Raw genomic sequence first — 14,555 nt, 5'->3', positions numbered from 1 at the left:
AACAAAACCAGAATTGAATGCGGTCGCCGAAAGAAGGCGTAAGATGGTATGAAATTTCGAAAAAATAAAGGGGTGTTTAACATGTTGTTTCTATCCTGATGAAGGCCCACATTCAGAGAAACCAGAGGGGCTCCACCCAGTATAGGTAAACCCCTGTGAGAAGGGTCGAAACACAGATGTGTCAACATACATTTTGTAGTTGATTGTACTGGGCTATTGGTTAACCAGGGAGTTTAAGATGGTTGCAGGAATTGTTCTGAAATAATTAAGCAGCTCCTTTGTTGTCTGCTTACTAGCATTGTCTAGGATGAATCATGTTAATAAGATCAAGAATGAGGACATTGCAAATGGTTTTGTAAAGCAGCTGTAAACTAAACCAGAACAACAATATAAAGTGACGGTTCACAAATTGATTTTTGACCTCTGTTAATTCACTTGCCCTACTAACCCCCAGCACTAATGAAGGTTTTTGTGTAAAGTGGTGCGTGAGTATTTTTGTTTTATGCGTTTTTTAAGTTTCTTATTAATAAAAATTGATTTTCACATGAATAAAACCAATACATTTGGGATGACGTAAAGTGTGTGCAGGTGTAATTTGATATCATTTGAGGAAAGGAACAGGTTATAAATAGTACACCCTCTTTAAAGGTGCATGTGTTGGGAAGTGTTTCAATCCCCATGGAGGGAGGGGTTGATCCGGGTATCCGTTTGTGTTGTGTTTTTTGCTTGCCAAATTGAACTTTCATCAAGTAGGGTAAACGTTACTGAAAAGAACGATTTCAAATTTTCTTATGTAATGCGCATTTAGCCTTAACTATACTGTCACTACCGAAGCACTATAATAAAAGGGTAATTGATCTCTTAAACCACTTAAAAGCATGACCTTAAATAAGAGGAAGGGGTAAACTTGAGAGTAACTTTTAATGCAAAAGTGGCAATTGAGTGAGTCAAATGAGCTCAGTTCAATAAAGTGTGAAGAGCGGTATTACCCAAATTGGTTGTTTCAAATTGACCGTATGGTACATCTGGCCGAATTCGGCCAGTACCATTTAGTCCTTACGACACAACCAATTTGGGTAATCACTACCAAACATGATCAGTAGTGATTGTCTTTGGGGATAGCGGACCCTGCGGCATCAGATCCGACTCGCGTATGATATGATAGGTTATTTATAACAGACTTAATATCCAGAGGTTTCTAAGCGTGGACCCGGGGATCAAACCTGTGTTGCTCCGTGTCATCTCTCTTCCAAGGCGAGCACATTGCCCCTGGGCTATCCTCCCGAGCGCAGGATGGACGGATCTGATGCTGCAGGGTAAAAACATGCACGGACGACAAAAAGGTAGTAGGGGATAAGCGGTGGGCTGTGTGGTGGTGGGTGGGTTTTTTAATTAGGGCCGTTTTGGCCGCAGCAAAACTGGCTTCACAGCCAAATTGACGATAGTCGAATGAAGAAGTGCAGAATGTGGTGCGAGATCATGCAGAGTTGGAACCTTTACTGAGCCATGGGATACTGCTAGACCAGCAAAAGAGGGCATTCTCGGCAGCATGCGTGCGATTCGTGAGTGTAACCAGTGAATGTGTCTATCTTGCCTTAGTTGCCAAGGAGCGGTGGGACATGACACAGGGCCAGTGCTGCTCCTCAATTCTGAGCGGAAAAGTGAGAAGGTTGGGGAAGAGGATGGGTCCTGTTGTTAATTCTTGTGAATAAAATGATTTGTTCATATGTGCAATATCACCCTTCTTAGCAACATGCATGACTTCATTTGAAAAAAGGTACACAACCTCAAAAGTGTAACTTTTACATGCAGTCACAAACGTTCAAATTTGCCTTACAAACTTTTTTGAACATACATAAGGTACGTTAGGTGCGATTGTTGCATGAGCGTTGTTGTTATTGGTTTGGAAAGTTGTTTTGTGTAATGCGTCGCTCACAATAACAATTAAATTCATTCTGACATGCTTGCATGCCGGGCAGGGTTACATTTCAACTGTAAACCCTGCTTACCATGCATGCAAGGTAAGCAGTTTTCGCATTTACAAAAATAAGCGTGTCAGGCTGTGTTTAATTTGAATTGTAAACGATGCCTGCTGGCTGGCAGCGGTTACAACGGTATCCCTATGGGATCTGTCTGCTTTATGCGGACCCCACAGGGATCTCCAGCATTTGCGCTGGCGTGAAAATCCATGCTGGCGCAAATGTTGCAGCATTTGTATGGCGTAGAGGAAGGAGGTGGCAGAACCGCAAGTTGCCTTTCGCCCCTCTTTACTTCATATAAAAGATTGAAAATGTGGTGCGGCGTGAATGGAAAGGGTTGAAGCCTTACTCAAGGCTTTTACGTCTTCCATTCACATTACGCCACTATAGAAAATGAGCTGCTATCTGGCTCAGCCCCCCTTTGTTAATTGCATATAGTTTTACTCCACAGGTCTGAAAGGTGCCCCATCTGTGCTTTATTTTTAAAACCTTTGAAAAGGCTTCACTTGACTTTGTCCTACAGTCACCAAACTCCATTTGCCCCAACCTACACCGCCTTTCATCTAGATGTTTGCAATGCCGTCTTTCTGGATCTAGCACAGTGTATCAATTCTGCTTACCTCCTGCTGAAATGTCTTGAAGTTCCCACATTTCATGGGTCCTTAAAAACCTTTACCCTCTTGCAGTGGCTAGGCATAGAGATCTATTTGAAAAGTGCCTACCCAGTCCACAAGGCCTACCAGAAGCTTTACCCCAGCTGTCTGACAAACTGCAACAATGCACCCCTGGAATCCTACTTCGCTCAGCATCTATAAGGCCCCTCTGCACCAAAGCATAATTCGCAGAAGAGTGTCCAGCAGCTCCTTTCCCTTCCATTCTACTGCTTCTGTAGAAATGATGCGTCAACCAACGGAGAAATGGCAATAAACCGAAAGCTTTTCAAAACGTATGTCTTCCCTTTTTACTCCCAGAGCAGGGGTCTGCAACTTGTGGTTCTCCACCTGTCTTGGACGACCATTCCCATGATCACACAGATGACTGTGCTGGATACGGGTGATGGGTGCTGGAGTCCAAAACATCTGCAGAGTCAAACGTTGCTGGCCCCTTGCCCCTAGGTTTGCATTTTAGCACCTTAACAATTCTTTCTGCACAAATGGGTTACTGTGTTCATTGCTAAGGGAAAAAATGAACATAGCCTACATCAGAATGTAAAGAGAGCAAACCGAAAGTGAGCACACTGGAATGCCACTGGTGATGTCGAATGACTGCAGAAACCAATCAACTTTCAGGATTGCAGTGTGCGATCTAATTGACACCCCTTCACGTAAGAACACCCTTAGTTGATGCTGATACATACTTATCATTTGATTAATAATGTCCTTCTATTGCATCATCAAAAAATGCATAGCGCATTTGACATTAGCAAACTTGGTAGGAGCTAGCCAATCTGGCTGCTCACGTTGTGGGCTGAATCCCACGATCCAAGCCCCTGTTCTGAGCAATGTGTAGGCTGCTCCCCCTCACTGCCATCTTCCCTCATTCTCCCCTTCCTTTCAGTCACCGTTCTCTTCCCTCCCCACATCCCTACCCCACTTACCTGATTACTTCAGCGGCGGGGGAACTGCCGCTGCTGCTCGACATCCCTGCCAGCTGCCATGGAAATGAAAGAGAGGCTCTGCAGGGAGTCCCGCCTTCCATCTCCCTGGTGGCCATCTTAGATAAGTATTTTGTTTGAGTGAATGGAACATTGCGAGCGTGTCCCGTTGATTCAAACAAAATGGCATTGCTGTCAGCACCGCAGAATTCTGCATTGAAAACTCAGAGTGCTAATAGCAATGAGACCCTCGCCCGTGGGCCTCTTTGAGTGGTAACATTGCCGGGGTCCATCATTGCCGCCTGCCGGCTTGGGTCTTATTGCTTAAATGTTAGGGTCACCTCTATTTAGCTAAATCCTGATTACCGACAACTGTAGTGGTGCATTGTGATGGAAAAGTCATGCTCTTGAAATGTTATATATTCTGTATTTGCCTTGAAATTCAGATGCTCGACCCATAGGAATACATCTATTGAATTCAGGACACCTTCTGCTATGTACATTGAAATACAGCTGTGTGTATTTAGTTCATGTAGCGCTGCTTCACTAAAAGGACTCCTGTGACCTGGGGAATAAGTCATTGCTAGGTAATGCAAGCAGTTATGTAATGTTATTAGCCCAGTCTGACAGCGCCGTCTCGGCATGATAAATCTGCCTGGCTGTGTCTCATTAATTATGGTGTTCATTGCATGGCTGAGATGGGTAATGAGCGCAAGCGAAAGACCGGAGTGGTCAATGGAGGGAAACATGCTTTTGTAACAGCATTTTTAAATCGCAAGTACTGCCCAAGCATGGCCCTCAATGTGAGTATGCATGCACTGGGCTTTATATAGTGCAAACCTCGCTGGGCAGCATGGGAGCACTGCACAACAAGGGGATGCGGCAAAAGGGATACAATATTAGAAATACATTTCCACAGGCAGAATATGAAAGGCATAGCTAGAAGTATTTGGTACGGAGGGTTATAGGCAGGGAGAGAAGTTAGGCAGATCAAGGGGACCCAATCTGGGGCAGGATGGTACCACAGCTCTGCTCCCCTTGAAGCAACACTTCTCTGAATTCCAAGGATATGAACTACCCAACCGCACAGTTGAGCACATGGGTCTGAAACCACGATTCCCTCTTTTGCCTTCTGCTTTCACAACAATACAGGCCTACAATCCACCAGAAACAAGGACATGTGCAGACTGGAACTCAGTCAGTGTAGGAAGGAAAGAACCCGAAGATGGTCCTTCTCTGTCTATGCCCCAAGAATCTGGAACCTCCTCCCCATCAACATCAGACTCTCCCTCTTGGTTCTACAATTCAGGAAGGAACTCAAGACCCTCCTCTTCGAGGAATGGCTCCTCCCTATCACCTAGGGCCAGATACCCTGCACTCCCCACCCTACCTGAGACTGGATGATCAGTTTATCACTCGTTCCTCCCCTGGTTGCTTGTAGATCACTTGCTGACAAATTTCCCACCGTAACCCCTCCCTTATTGTTAACTCACCAGTCTCTTGCTTCTCAGCTCCCCTTACCATGTTCTTCCCTCGATGACTGTAAAGCACTCCATTGCTTCTCAAAGCTAGGCCTGTGCTCTATAAATACCCTAATAATTATTCAATAATAACGCAGCCAGTAATCGATGGTTAACAATTAACATGATTGTTAAACATTTTAGGAAATAAACAACTATGGTGGGCATTCATTTTTCAATGTTTGGTCACCAGTGGTGGGCACGGGTCTCTTTTTCACACCCACTAGGATTCTTGCCTCTCAGTTGACTAGCCTCGCCCATGTATATGTATCAATGAAGTTTTCGGTAAGATGTTTCACACAGAGCTCCACGTTTCACAGTTTTCCTACTGAACACTCTGGGTTGTTTACCCTAAGAGGTGAGGGGGATGTCTGTTGTTGCTCACCCTCCGCCCAGTACCCATCTGCCTGCCCTTTGGTTGCATCACTTCGTTATGACGATCACCTCCTAGAATATGCACTGTGCCATGGTCTCTTATCCTTGAGCTGCTGTCTGCAACTATTCCATGGATTCTCATTCCCACGCCAAACTGTCAAGGATCCTGGTGTGGTTGAAACTGCCATTACATTACTCCCTTTGTTGTAGCCAGCATGCCTCGGACAGGTCTATGTATTCCCTTTCTAATGTTATCTTTATTGGGCTTGTGCTGGGCAATGTGTTCTCTTTAGAATGTTACCTACATTCGTGGCGGTTAGATCTTGAGTGATACTGGTACGGTGGAATTACACCTGGGTGCTGAACGCTAAGGATCTATGCAATGCCTCTTCTTGCTGTTACTGCATTGTGGTAATGGCAGGAGAAAGCACTACGGTCACTGCTCCTCATTCGACCCCCATTAGCAATGATGGGCCAGTCCTACCGCACCTCTGACTTTGGAACACAGTTGCCGACGGATGCTGACCATGAGGGCATGGGCAACCGGTTCAAGCAGAGGCATTCCTTATACACGCCAGACTTGGTGGAGGCACCACATACAGCAAGCGCATCAGTTAGAGATGGAGCTATCACTTACGAGTACTAGCATTCCGGGTTCTTCCACCCATGTCACTCTCTCAAGAGGAGAACCCAAGTACAAGACATAGGTGTATCGGGCTTAGGGGTGTGGCCACTGATAGCTCCGGAGGATAGCTCAAGGGCAACGCGCTCGTCTTGGAAGCAAGACAGATGCAGAGCAACATAGGTTTGATCCCCGGGTCTGTGCTCAGAAACCTCTGGGTATTAAGCACGTTCTAAATAACCAATTAAAATGACAACTCCCAATGAGACACGCCTTCTTGCCAACAGCTTGGAGAGAGGTTGTGAGCCACCGGCTTGATAAAAACCATTGGAATAGAAGGTTTGTGAAGGGATACATATACAGCAGTTGCACTTATGTTGTAGACAGGAAATGAAGCACATGAAATTGATGAATTTACCGGTCCCGATGAAGATATTATAATCCCGAAATGCATCAAGCTCAATTTTTTGAAGTATTTTGAAAACAGTAAATTCTCAATTTTATTAATGCCTTCTGTGGTGTCTCTCAAATAGCTACTCATCTTGAGGACAAAAGGGAGGATAGCTCGGGGGCAACACGCTCGTCTTGGAAGCAAGACAGATGCAGAGCAACATAGGTTCGATCCCGGGGTCTGTGCTTGGAAACCTCTGGGTATTAAGCGCGTTCTAAATAACCAATTAAAATTACAACTCCCAATGAGACGTGCCTTCTTGCCAACAGCTCAGAGAGAGGTTGTGAGCCACCGGCTTGATAAAAACCATTGGAATAGAAGATTTGTGAAGGGATACATATACAGCAGTCACATTTATGTTGTAGACTAGAAGTGAAGCTTACATTTATGAAATATATGAAATTGATGAATTTACCGCTCCCGATGAAGATATTATAAACCCAAAACGCGTCAAGCTCAATTTTTTGAAGTATTTTGAAAACAGTAAATTCTCAATTTTATTAATGGCATCTGTGGTGTCTCTCAAATAGCTACTCATCTTGAGGACAAAAGGTCTTAAATAGTAGTCCACAAACTTTGTAAGAGGTTCTAGTATAGAATAGTGAATTTACAAGGTTGATGGGCGTGGAATACTGAGAAAAGCGTGGGTGCTGTAATGCAGTGCTACATGTGCATGTTTATCTTCCAGCTACATTGAGTGTGACAATTTACCAGCGGTGTGGAACCGCAAATCTGCAGTTTGGATTACTTCTTGAGTCCCTTGTGCATCAGACGCTTTCTACTAGGTATGCCACGAGTGACAATGGTGGTTTTTGATGGTGATGGGATGTTTTCCCCATGTTATTTAGCCCACTTCAGAGGGTGCAATTACAGTGGTGGGTTATAATCCGTTGTGGATGCTGGTACCCTGACAATAGACAACCTTGTGCTGTTGTCTTATGTGTGTTTCAGTTACTTTGGACCTGTTGCTATTCAACAGCAGTTGAAATAATGAAAAACCAGACTTGATTTATGAAGTTTGCAGCTATTTTTGGTGGACTTGGACACTAGCACTACGAATATCAGATTTGGAGGTATGTAGTTTTTCTTGAGAAAATGTAGGCAGGGTTCATGTTGACCTCTGGACCTAATCCTGTACATCACATGTGTGGTTATATGGACAGGATTGTAGAGCTATCTTTGGAGCTTTGCTTTGACTATATGAGATAGCTCATGGTGGTGTATGTTTATCGCCTCCCCCCAATCCTCTCCTTTCTTTAGATAACTCCCTGGTTGAATCTGGAATTCTAAATGTGGCCCTGGATTGCATGGTGGTAACAAAGATAATCATGTTTCCGCTGAAGAAAATGTGTGCAGTGGTAGCCAAGAAGAACTGAAACATGTCGGGATATAAATGTTTGGAACTATAACACCTGGACAGTGTACTGGGTGTCAAAGGCATATGTGTATATTCAATTGTTAAATGTGGTTTAGTGTTTGTTACGTTAGTGAACAGGTTCATTTTATATCTACCGTGTGTGTTTTATTTTGGGTCATGTTCATTCAGAGCATTTTTATGAATTGTTTTATCTTTTGTAACATTAATTAACATTTCTAGAATTGTGTATATGTTCTCTGTACTTGGTCTATTTTTTCAGGACAATAAGGTACAGGAGGGTACTGCATCACCTTATCGATATAGATGAGTGAATCTGTGAAACTTAATTTGTGCCACCTGCTCCTTAGTGTATCTAATCATTCCACGACATCGGGCCCGCCTTCTGAAGGAAAGAAAACGTTGAATGCAGACGTAACGATTCAACCACAAGTATACAATCTCTGACCTATGTATACAAATGTGGTTTTTGAAGCATATTTACAGTGGTAAATGTATAAATTGCCCGCCTCATGGACAAAATAAATCTAAATTTGAGTACAGCACTGGTGGAGATGTTTAAACCCAGCTCACAAAGCTGCACCTTTTTTCCATAGTCTGATCCGTTACACTACCAATCACCTGGTTATGAAGCGCATCCGCGCATGCGCATAAAGAAGCATACACACATTGCGTTATGTCATTACACACTGGGGATGTCATTCAGTGACTCCACTGCAGGTGAATGATGCAGCATGTTGGACATGGCTAAACCTCACACATAAGCAGTGATACGTCTAGCACCACATCAGAGAGAGTGGAGATGTGCAGTTAGTTTGCTTTTAGGCATTTTGACGACTATCGAAAAAAATAAATACACGTGCAGGAGGTACCTCACTGAAATGCAAGGTCTAGTACTGCGGCACATGTCCCATAGTGTGTCATGCAAAATTACAAATGCCCTCGAAAATATACCGCACAACAGCCACTGCTTGTGGTAATAGCAGCTGTTATTTATCCTCTGGTGTAACCAAAAGGTCTTATCCTTAAACCTTCACCCACTTGATTTCCATGCAATTCAGTCACCAGCACACCGCCTTGAATTAAAGTACTTTTATCAGTTTTCCCTCGCATATAAAGGCAAAGAGTAGTAGTAAAATGTTACTGTTTTGTAAAGAACCTGTGTAGTCTAGTAGTAGCATGCTATTCATTGCATTACAATGATTGATTGAACATTGTAATGTAAAATGGGTGTATTGTTAACATTATCCAAATGGTGGGCATCCAGTGTGCCTAGAGAAAATCCCAAACTGTTGCCTTTGCCAATGCTTGTTTTTCTTGAGTGGGGCTGTTATCGCATTTGTCTTGCCTAGTTAGAGCAAGTGAGTAGCAGCCTCAAGCTGATATTGTGTCAAGAAACAGTCGTTCGGCTTGATTCTGTGTGCGAAAGTTAATGATGCATGTTCATAGGGGCATCGATTGCTAGGTTGGGTGATCGTAGTTTAAGACAGGTTAATAATCCTACGAGAACGCGCACAGTATCAGCAGGCGCGCGCTCAGACAATTGGCCTCTGCAGCCTGCACTGGGGATATAATGACAGCCCCAGTAACATCTACTGCGGGAAATTGTTCTGTTAATGGGTTGAAATCCATAAATCATTGCTGCTACCGTAAAGGGGCGAGTTACTCTCTAAATGCAAGGAGGGCAGCTAATGGAGGGGTCCGTCAGTCAGCAGGAATATTGCAAGAGGTGCAGTCCCGTGCAGGGATAGGGCGAATCACTGCTCTGCCTGTAGGCTTATGGGGTGGTGCTCCAAAGCCATATCAAATGGGGGAGGACAGCCAATTCCAAGTCCAATTGTGTGAGTTTCCTTTTCACACAGAAACAGTGCTAATCAAGGTAGTCGATGGTGTTTGTGTAGTACGTACTGTGAGCTGGCTCTTGGGTGTCCGTGTAGCATTGGGGTGTGGGTCTGGTCCTTGTGAAAGTCGTCGGATGGAGGGAACTGTAAACTGAAGTCCACCATGCCTTGGGCTGGATGGTGATGGAGAGTTCACATGTAACCCCTTAAGTGCCAGGCTATTATGCAAGTCTATGCAAAAAAGACGAGCATACTCGTCCTGCCACTTTGCCCGAGAAATTTCATTTTCTGCCAATGTTGCTGATTTTTTATTATAACCATGATAAAATAATGTTTTTATGCAGTGCATTGTAACAGATGTATGCCACTTCTAGGCACTGTATAAATAATTCGTATTAGCCAATGTCTTGACACTGACGCTATAGTGATGGAAAAGAGGATGTACATTTCCCGAAGCGTGGAATACATTTCCCGAAGCGTGGAATACGTTTCGTAATAATGTAGCCGATTGTTCTTCTAAAGCATCGTCTACAATTGGAACAGTGACGATATACAAGAGAATGACAATATGGTACAAGATACACAGCAAGCTACGGTTGACACCAGGCCTAATCCTCGACAAACCTCTTAATTTCCCGAAAATCTTGTTCTGATCACTTGAAAAGCAATGAAGATATGAATTTTGACAGTGTGTGATCTGGAGTGGCTGTAGAAACATATTTTTGGTGGATCACTGATGCAACATCTATCAGAAGACAAAATGGCGTATGACTTACAAAGGAACGCAATCAACATTCAGAAAGGACTGCACCGTATTCAACATTTCATAAAAAGGCATCTTTACTTGATAGGACCTTGCGTGATATGTTTTTACCGATGTGCACGCTACAAGTTGTCATCATAGCTATATATCTCGGAAGGGCCCATGTTCAGTGTGTGTGTGTGTGTGTGTGTGTGAGAGGCGTGTGGAAGATGTCCTCTGAAGCCAGGGTGTTGCCACCAGCATTCTGGTGGCACACCGATCATTATTTATTTAATTCCAGCGCAGCCCGGAGATACCTTTCGCTGCCATATCCCGATACGATGCCCGATTGTGGTCATCGCTTTACTGGTGGAGGACTGGCTGAAGCACAATACGGGCACCACATAGTTGATGCCTGAAGGCTAAAACTCTCAAATAAGAACGGTGGTAGGGTTATGTGGCACACACTATAACATGTAATCTCCTGTCCCCCTGTGGGAAAGTTGCACGACCTTGGGGTTCACGTTGCAGCCCTAATGTGGGGGCAGAATCCCGGAATCCCGGCATGGTTATATTAGACCTTTACCAAATACATCCAGGCCTTAACACCAACTTCGCTCTGCTTGAGGCATGTGATGGTTGACCTTTCTTCAATGCAATTTCACTGCTTTAATGACCTATATATGTAGATCTGCCAGGGCGTCAGTTTATGAGGTTACCATTGTCCAGAACATGGCCATGTGAGCATTCAGGCCAACCTCTTCCTCCAGCATTCACTATCTATATCTCTCTGATATATAGTGGGTCACAGTGATTTTCAGAGTCAGGACAGCTGCTTTTTTGAAAAAAAGTCTCTGCAGGACTCCGGCTTTGTCTTGTGAAAGTTGATTAATTTGCAAAAGGGTGGCTGGGTACTTCTTGGTCTGGCAAAAGATTCCATGTCTATCGTTGAGAAGGTGGGATCTCTTGAGCGCAGAACTTAATGCAGGAAGCACTCTCGCAGGTCACAACAAATTCTTCCGAGCCAAGATGTAATTCTCACTTGAATGCACTTGTAAATCTGCCTTGACTTCTAATCAGATTATGCAGAAAAATGTTTAGTAGGGGGTGACTATTCCTTCTAAAACACGTGAACTGATTAAATGTATCGCTATGTCTTTTTAAGGTAGAGGGTAAATAATGGGAGACTATCATGATCCATTGCGGTCATCCAAGAGTTCTTGTGGCATGATGATAAAATACTCTGCCAAATGCCGAGTGGTTTGTGGATGTCACCACAGAATCCCGAAGTGGCCTTAAAGTGCCATCATACACAAAGGACCCGATTCATGGAATAACTTGCGCGGGAAATAAGGAACTTCCATGCCAAACTGCGTGCAAAATCCCGTTCATTGATTCATGGAAGCAAATGCGGGGTACTTTTCCGGGACTTGCGTGGAGTTTGTGCAAGCCCAGCACATCTCTGCGAGCCATCGAGCGCCTTGCGTGGGACACCATGTAGCGCGTGGGTGTGGCTTGCGCAGAGGGCTGGGAAGGGGACAGAGCAAAGAAAATGGGGAGGAACATGCAAAAAAGTGGGCGTTATGAGGAACGGCCTGGAGGCAGTCCCTCGCATGCCTACAATTGCACCAAATGACACATATTAATGGAGCCACCCCTGCAGCCTCTCGGCAGAGAAATGGCCAAACAAATCCCTCGATCTAGCTGCCAACCGATGGGAGTCGTAAAGGTACTTGTGTATTGGAATCGCAGCACAGTGGTGGGTTTGCATGTAAAATCTATGGATGCGTGTATGCAAACGGGATTCCGATTAATTTAGGGGTGTGCGTACACAGTGTAGCGGGGTGCATGAATGGTTTACTGGGTTTCGCACGCAGTTTTTCCAAGTTTAATCAGAGTTATGAAGTATCATATGCATGTTGTCGGGGTGCAGGCAACAGTTACGGGGGAGCCTGCGCATGGCCCCCGACATGCAAGCCTGTTTGCGGGGGACACCACGCACTGTTTGAAGGGTCACGTATTCCCACCCAGGGGATCATGTGTTCTGCCTGTTTATTCTTTGCTTGGGGGTGTAACGGGGCGTTCCGGGTACGACTTGGAATACAGTTACTTTGCGAAGTAAATTCCATGAATACGTGGTGCACACATTTTTTATTCTGTGCAGGCTCGCGCAGTGTCGTTATCAGTGTGCGGCAGTTGTGGGAGAAATGCACACTTTTATATGAATTGGGCCCAAAGTATTCATCAATGTGTTCTTATTAGCTTCTTGTCGGTTGAACATCTCTACTTGGCATGAATGATATCATACCTGTGACATAAAGGCTTTGACAATGTTGCTTATGTATTAAGTGAGACAAAGTGCACACATAATTACTGGGCTCTGATTTTGCGGCGATGTGGATGCATGCTGTGGTGTGCAAAAGACAGGTGTAAAACCAAGGAGAATTTCTTTTTGAGGTGGAGAAGGGGCACGTAACAGAAATAACATTTCAACTGTACATTCCACCTACATCCCCAAAAATCACGAGGTTTTATGCCTCCATGCGTTTAAAACCAATGAATTTCTGTGGAATCTGCCTGTTTTTCGCACCTGTTATAAGTAGGCAGTTTCCTTGGGAGTCTATTGCAAATGCTAGCTGGCAAGCAAGTTTGGCAGGCAGTGTATACATTTAGTGCAAGGCAACGTTTTAAATAGAGGGGGTAAGGTGATTTTGTCTACTTTATCACCCTTGTTTTTCACTTTGCCTTGTACTTGCGGGTGAACTGCTTGCTGGGGCCCCTACAACAAATCGGTGCGCATGGAAGTGGTTCCCTCCAAAAATGTACCACTTATTAGAAAATCAGCACCACTTCCTTTGGAAACTGGCATGCGCTCTGCGACCCAACTGTCCTATCTGCATTTAAACCCCATTCCCTGATGTCTGCCAACATTTAGTTTGGTGTCGACCTTTGATTTGAGAGTCCAGTTATCGAACATCAAGGACTATATGCTTTGTGAGAAAGGCCATCAGCATTTATTTGAGACAATAAAGCATATTTTGTATTATTCTTGGGTCTTGCAACTCATTCAGACGAACTGTTGCTTTATTTGCAGGTGCTGTAAAGTCAAGATTCCAAAATGACGGACACAGTATTCGGCAACAGTGCTGATCGCTGGATGTGCCCAAACGACCGGCAAATGTCGCTCAGGAACAAGTAAGTGTCCTCTTGTCCTCGAAGCACACAGCTGTGTGCAGTGTCTATGATGTGCCTTGTCTGAAATAATGCATGCCTTTGATTTTCACACTGAGATCCTACCGTATTTATCTGAAGAAAATATTCGTTGACACATTTTCCAAGCCAAAAACAGATCGACAGTTTAATGCATCTTTTTAGAACATTACTTTCTGTGAGGTATAATCTATATCAGCACCAAAAAATATATGTATATGGAAGAGCGATGATATCTTAACACACTACGTACATTTTAACATGGTGCCGTCAAAAAGAAATGGGATTCATACATCAGCATTGTAATGATCTCTTTGGTGATAACAGGAATCACTATCCCTGATGTGCATTAGCCCAATGTTTCAATGCCGGTAAGATAGCTCAGCGGGCTGAGCGCTTGCTGCTGCGATCTGAGCGTGATCTTTAGGTCGCAGGTTTGAATCCTGGCAGGCCAACTCAGGCTTTCATCCTTCTGACGTCGATAAATGGGTACCAATTTCAGTTGGGTGATATTGTATGTACATATGTGCTCTGTAAAGCGCTTTGGATCAAGGCGCTATGTAAATAACACATCATCATCATTAATAATGTGCATTCTGTTTTACCATATATCTAGGACAAAATGGGTGCTTTGTCCATATGAAGTTCTCTGTGCACCATATAGAGGCTCTATCTGCAGTCCACAGTCAAGCCATTTGCATATGTCCAGGTACTGCACAGACCCATAAAAAGAGGGAGTAATAAAATGATATGGTGCAGAATGCAGAGGGTGTCCTACCTCAGTGTGAGTTCATAGTAAAATGAAAGGCAAGATCCAAAGAGGAGGGGCTGGCGAGAAGATGGGAG

At 44.2% G+C, this 14,555-nt stretch overlaps 1 protein-coding gene across 1 annotated transcript in view; it reads left to right on the top strand.

Moving 5' to 3' along the window:
- RPH3A (rabphilin 3A) overlaps nucleotides 1-14,555 on the top strand; it is a 1,455,977-nt gene that overhangs the window by 282,404 nt on the left and 1,159,018 nt on the right. The window contains exon 2 of the mRNA XM_069619488.1: nucleotides 13,594-13,694. Coding sequence (XP_069475589.1) covers nucleotides 13,618-13,694 — 77 coding nt within the window. The 5' untranslated portion in view covers nucleotides 13,594-13,617. The remainder of the gene's footprint in view (nucleotides 1-13,593; nucleotides 13,695-14,555) is intronic.

Source organism: Ambystoma mexicanum, chromosome 10 (genome assembly GCF_040938575.1).
Source record: "Ambystoma mexicanum isolate Mex_15411 chromosome 10, UKY_AmexF1_1, whole genome shotgun sequence".
Lineage (NCBI taxonomy): Eukaryota > Metazoa > Chordata > Amphibia > Caudata > Ambystomatidae > Ambystoma > Ambystoma mexicanum.
The sequence above is the reverse complement of the archived record's forward strand: the minus strand, read 5'-3'. Positions and strand labels throughout refer to the sequence as shown.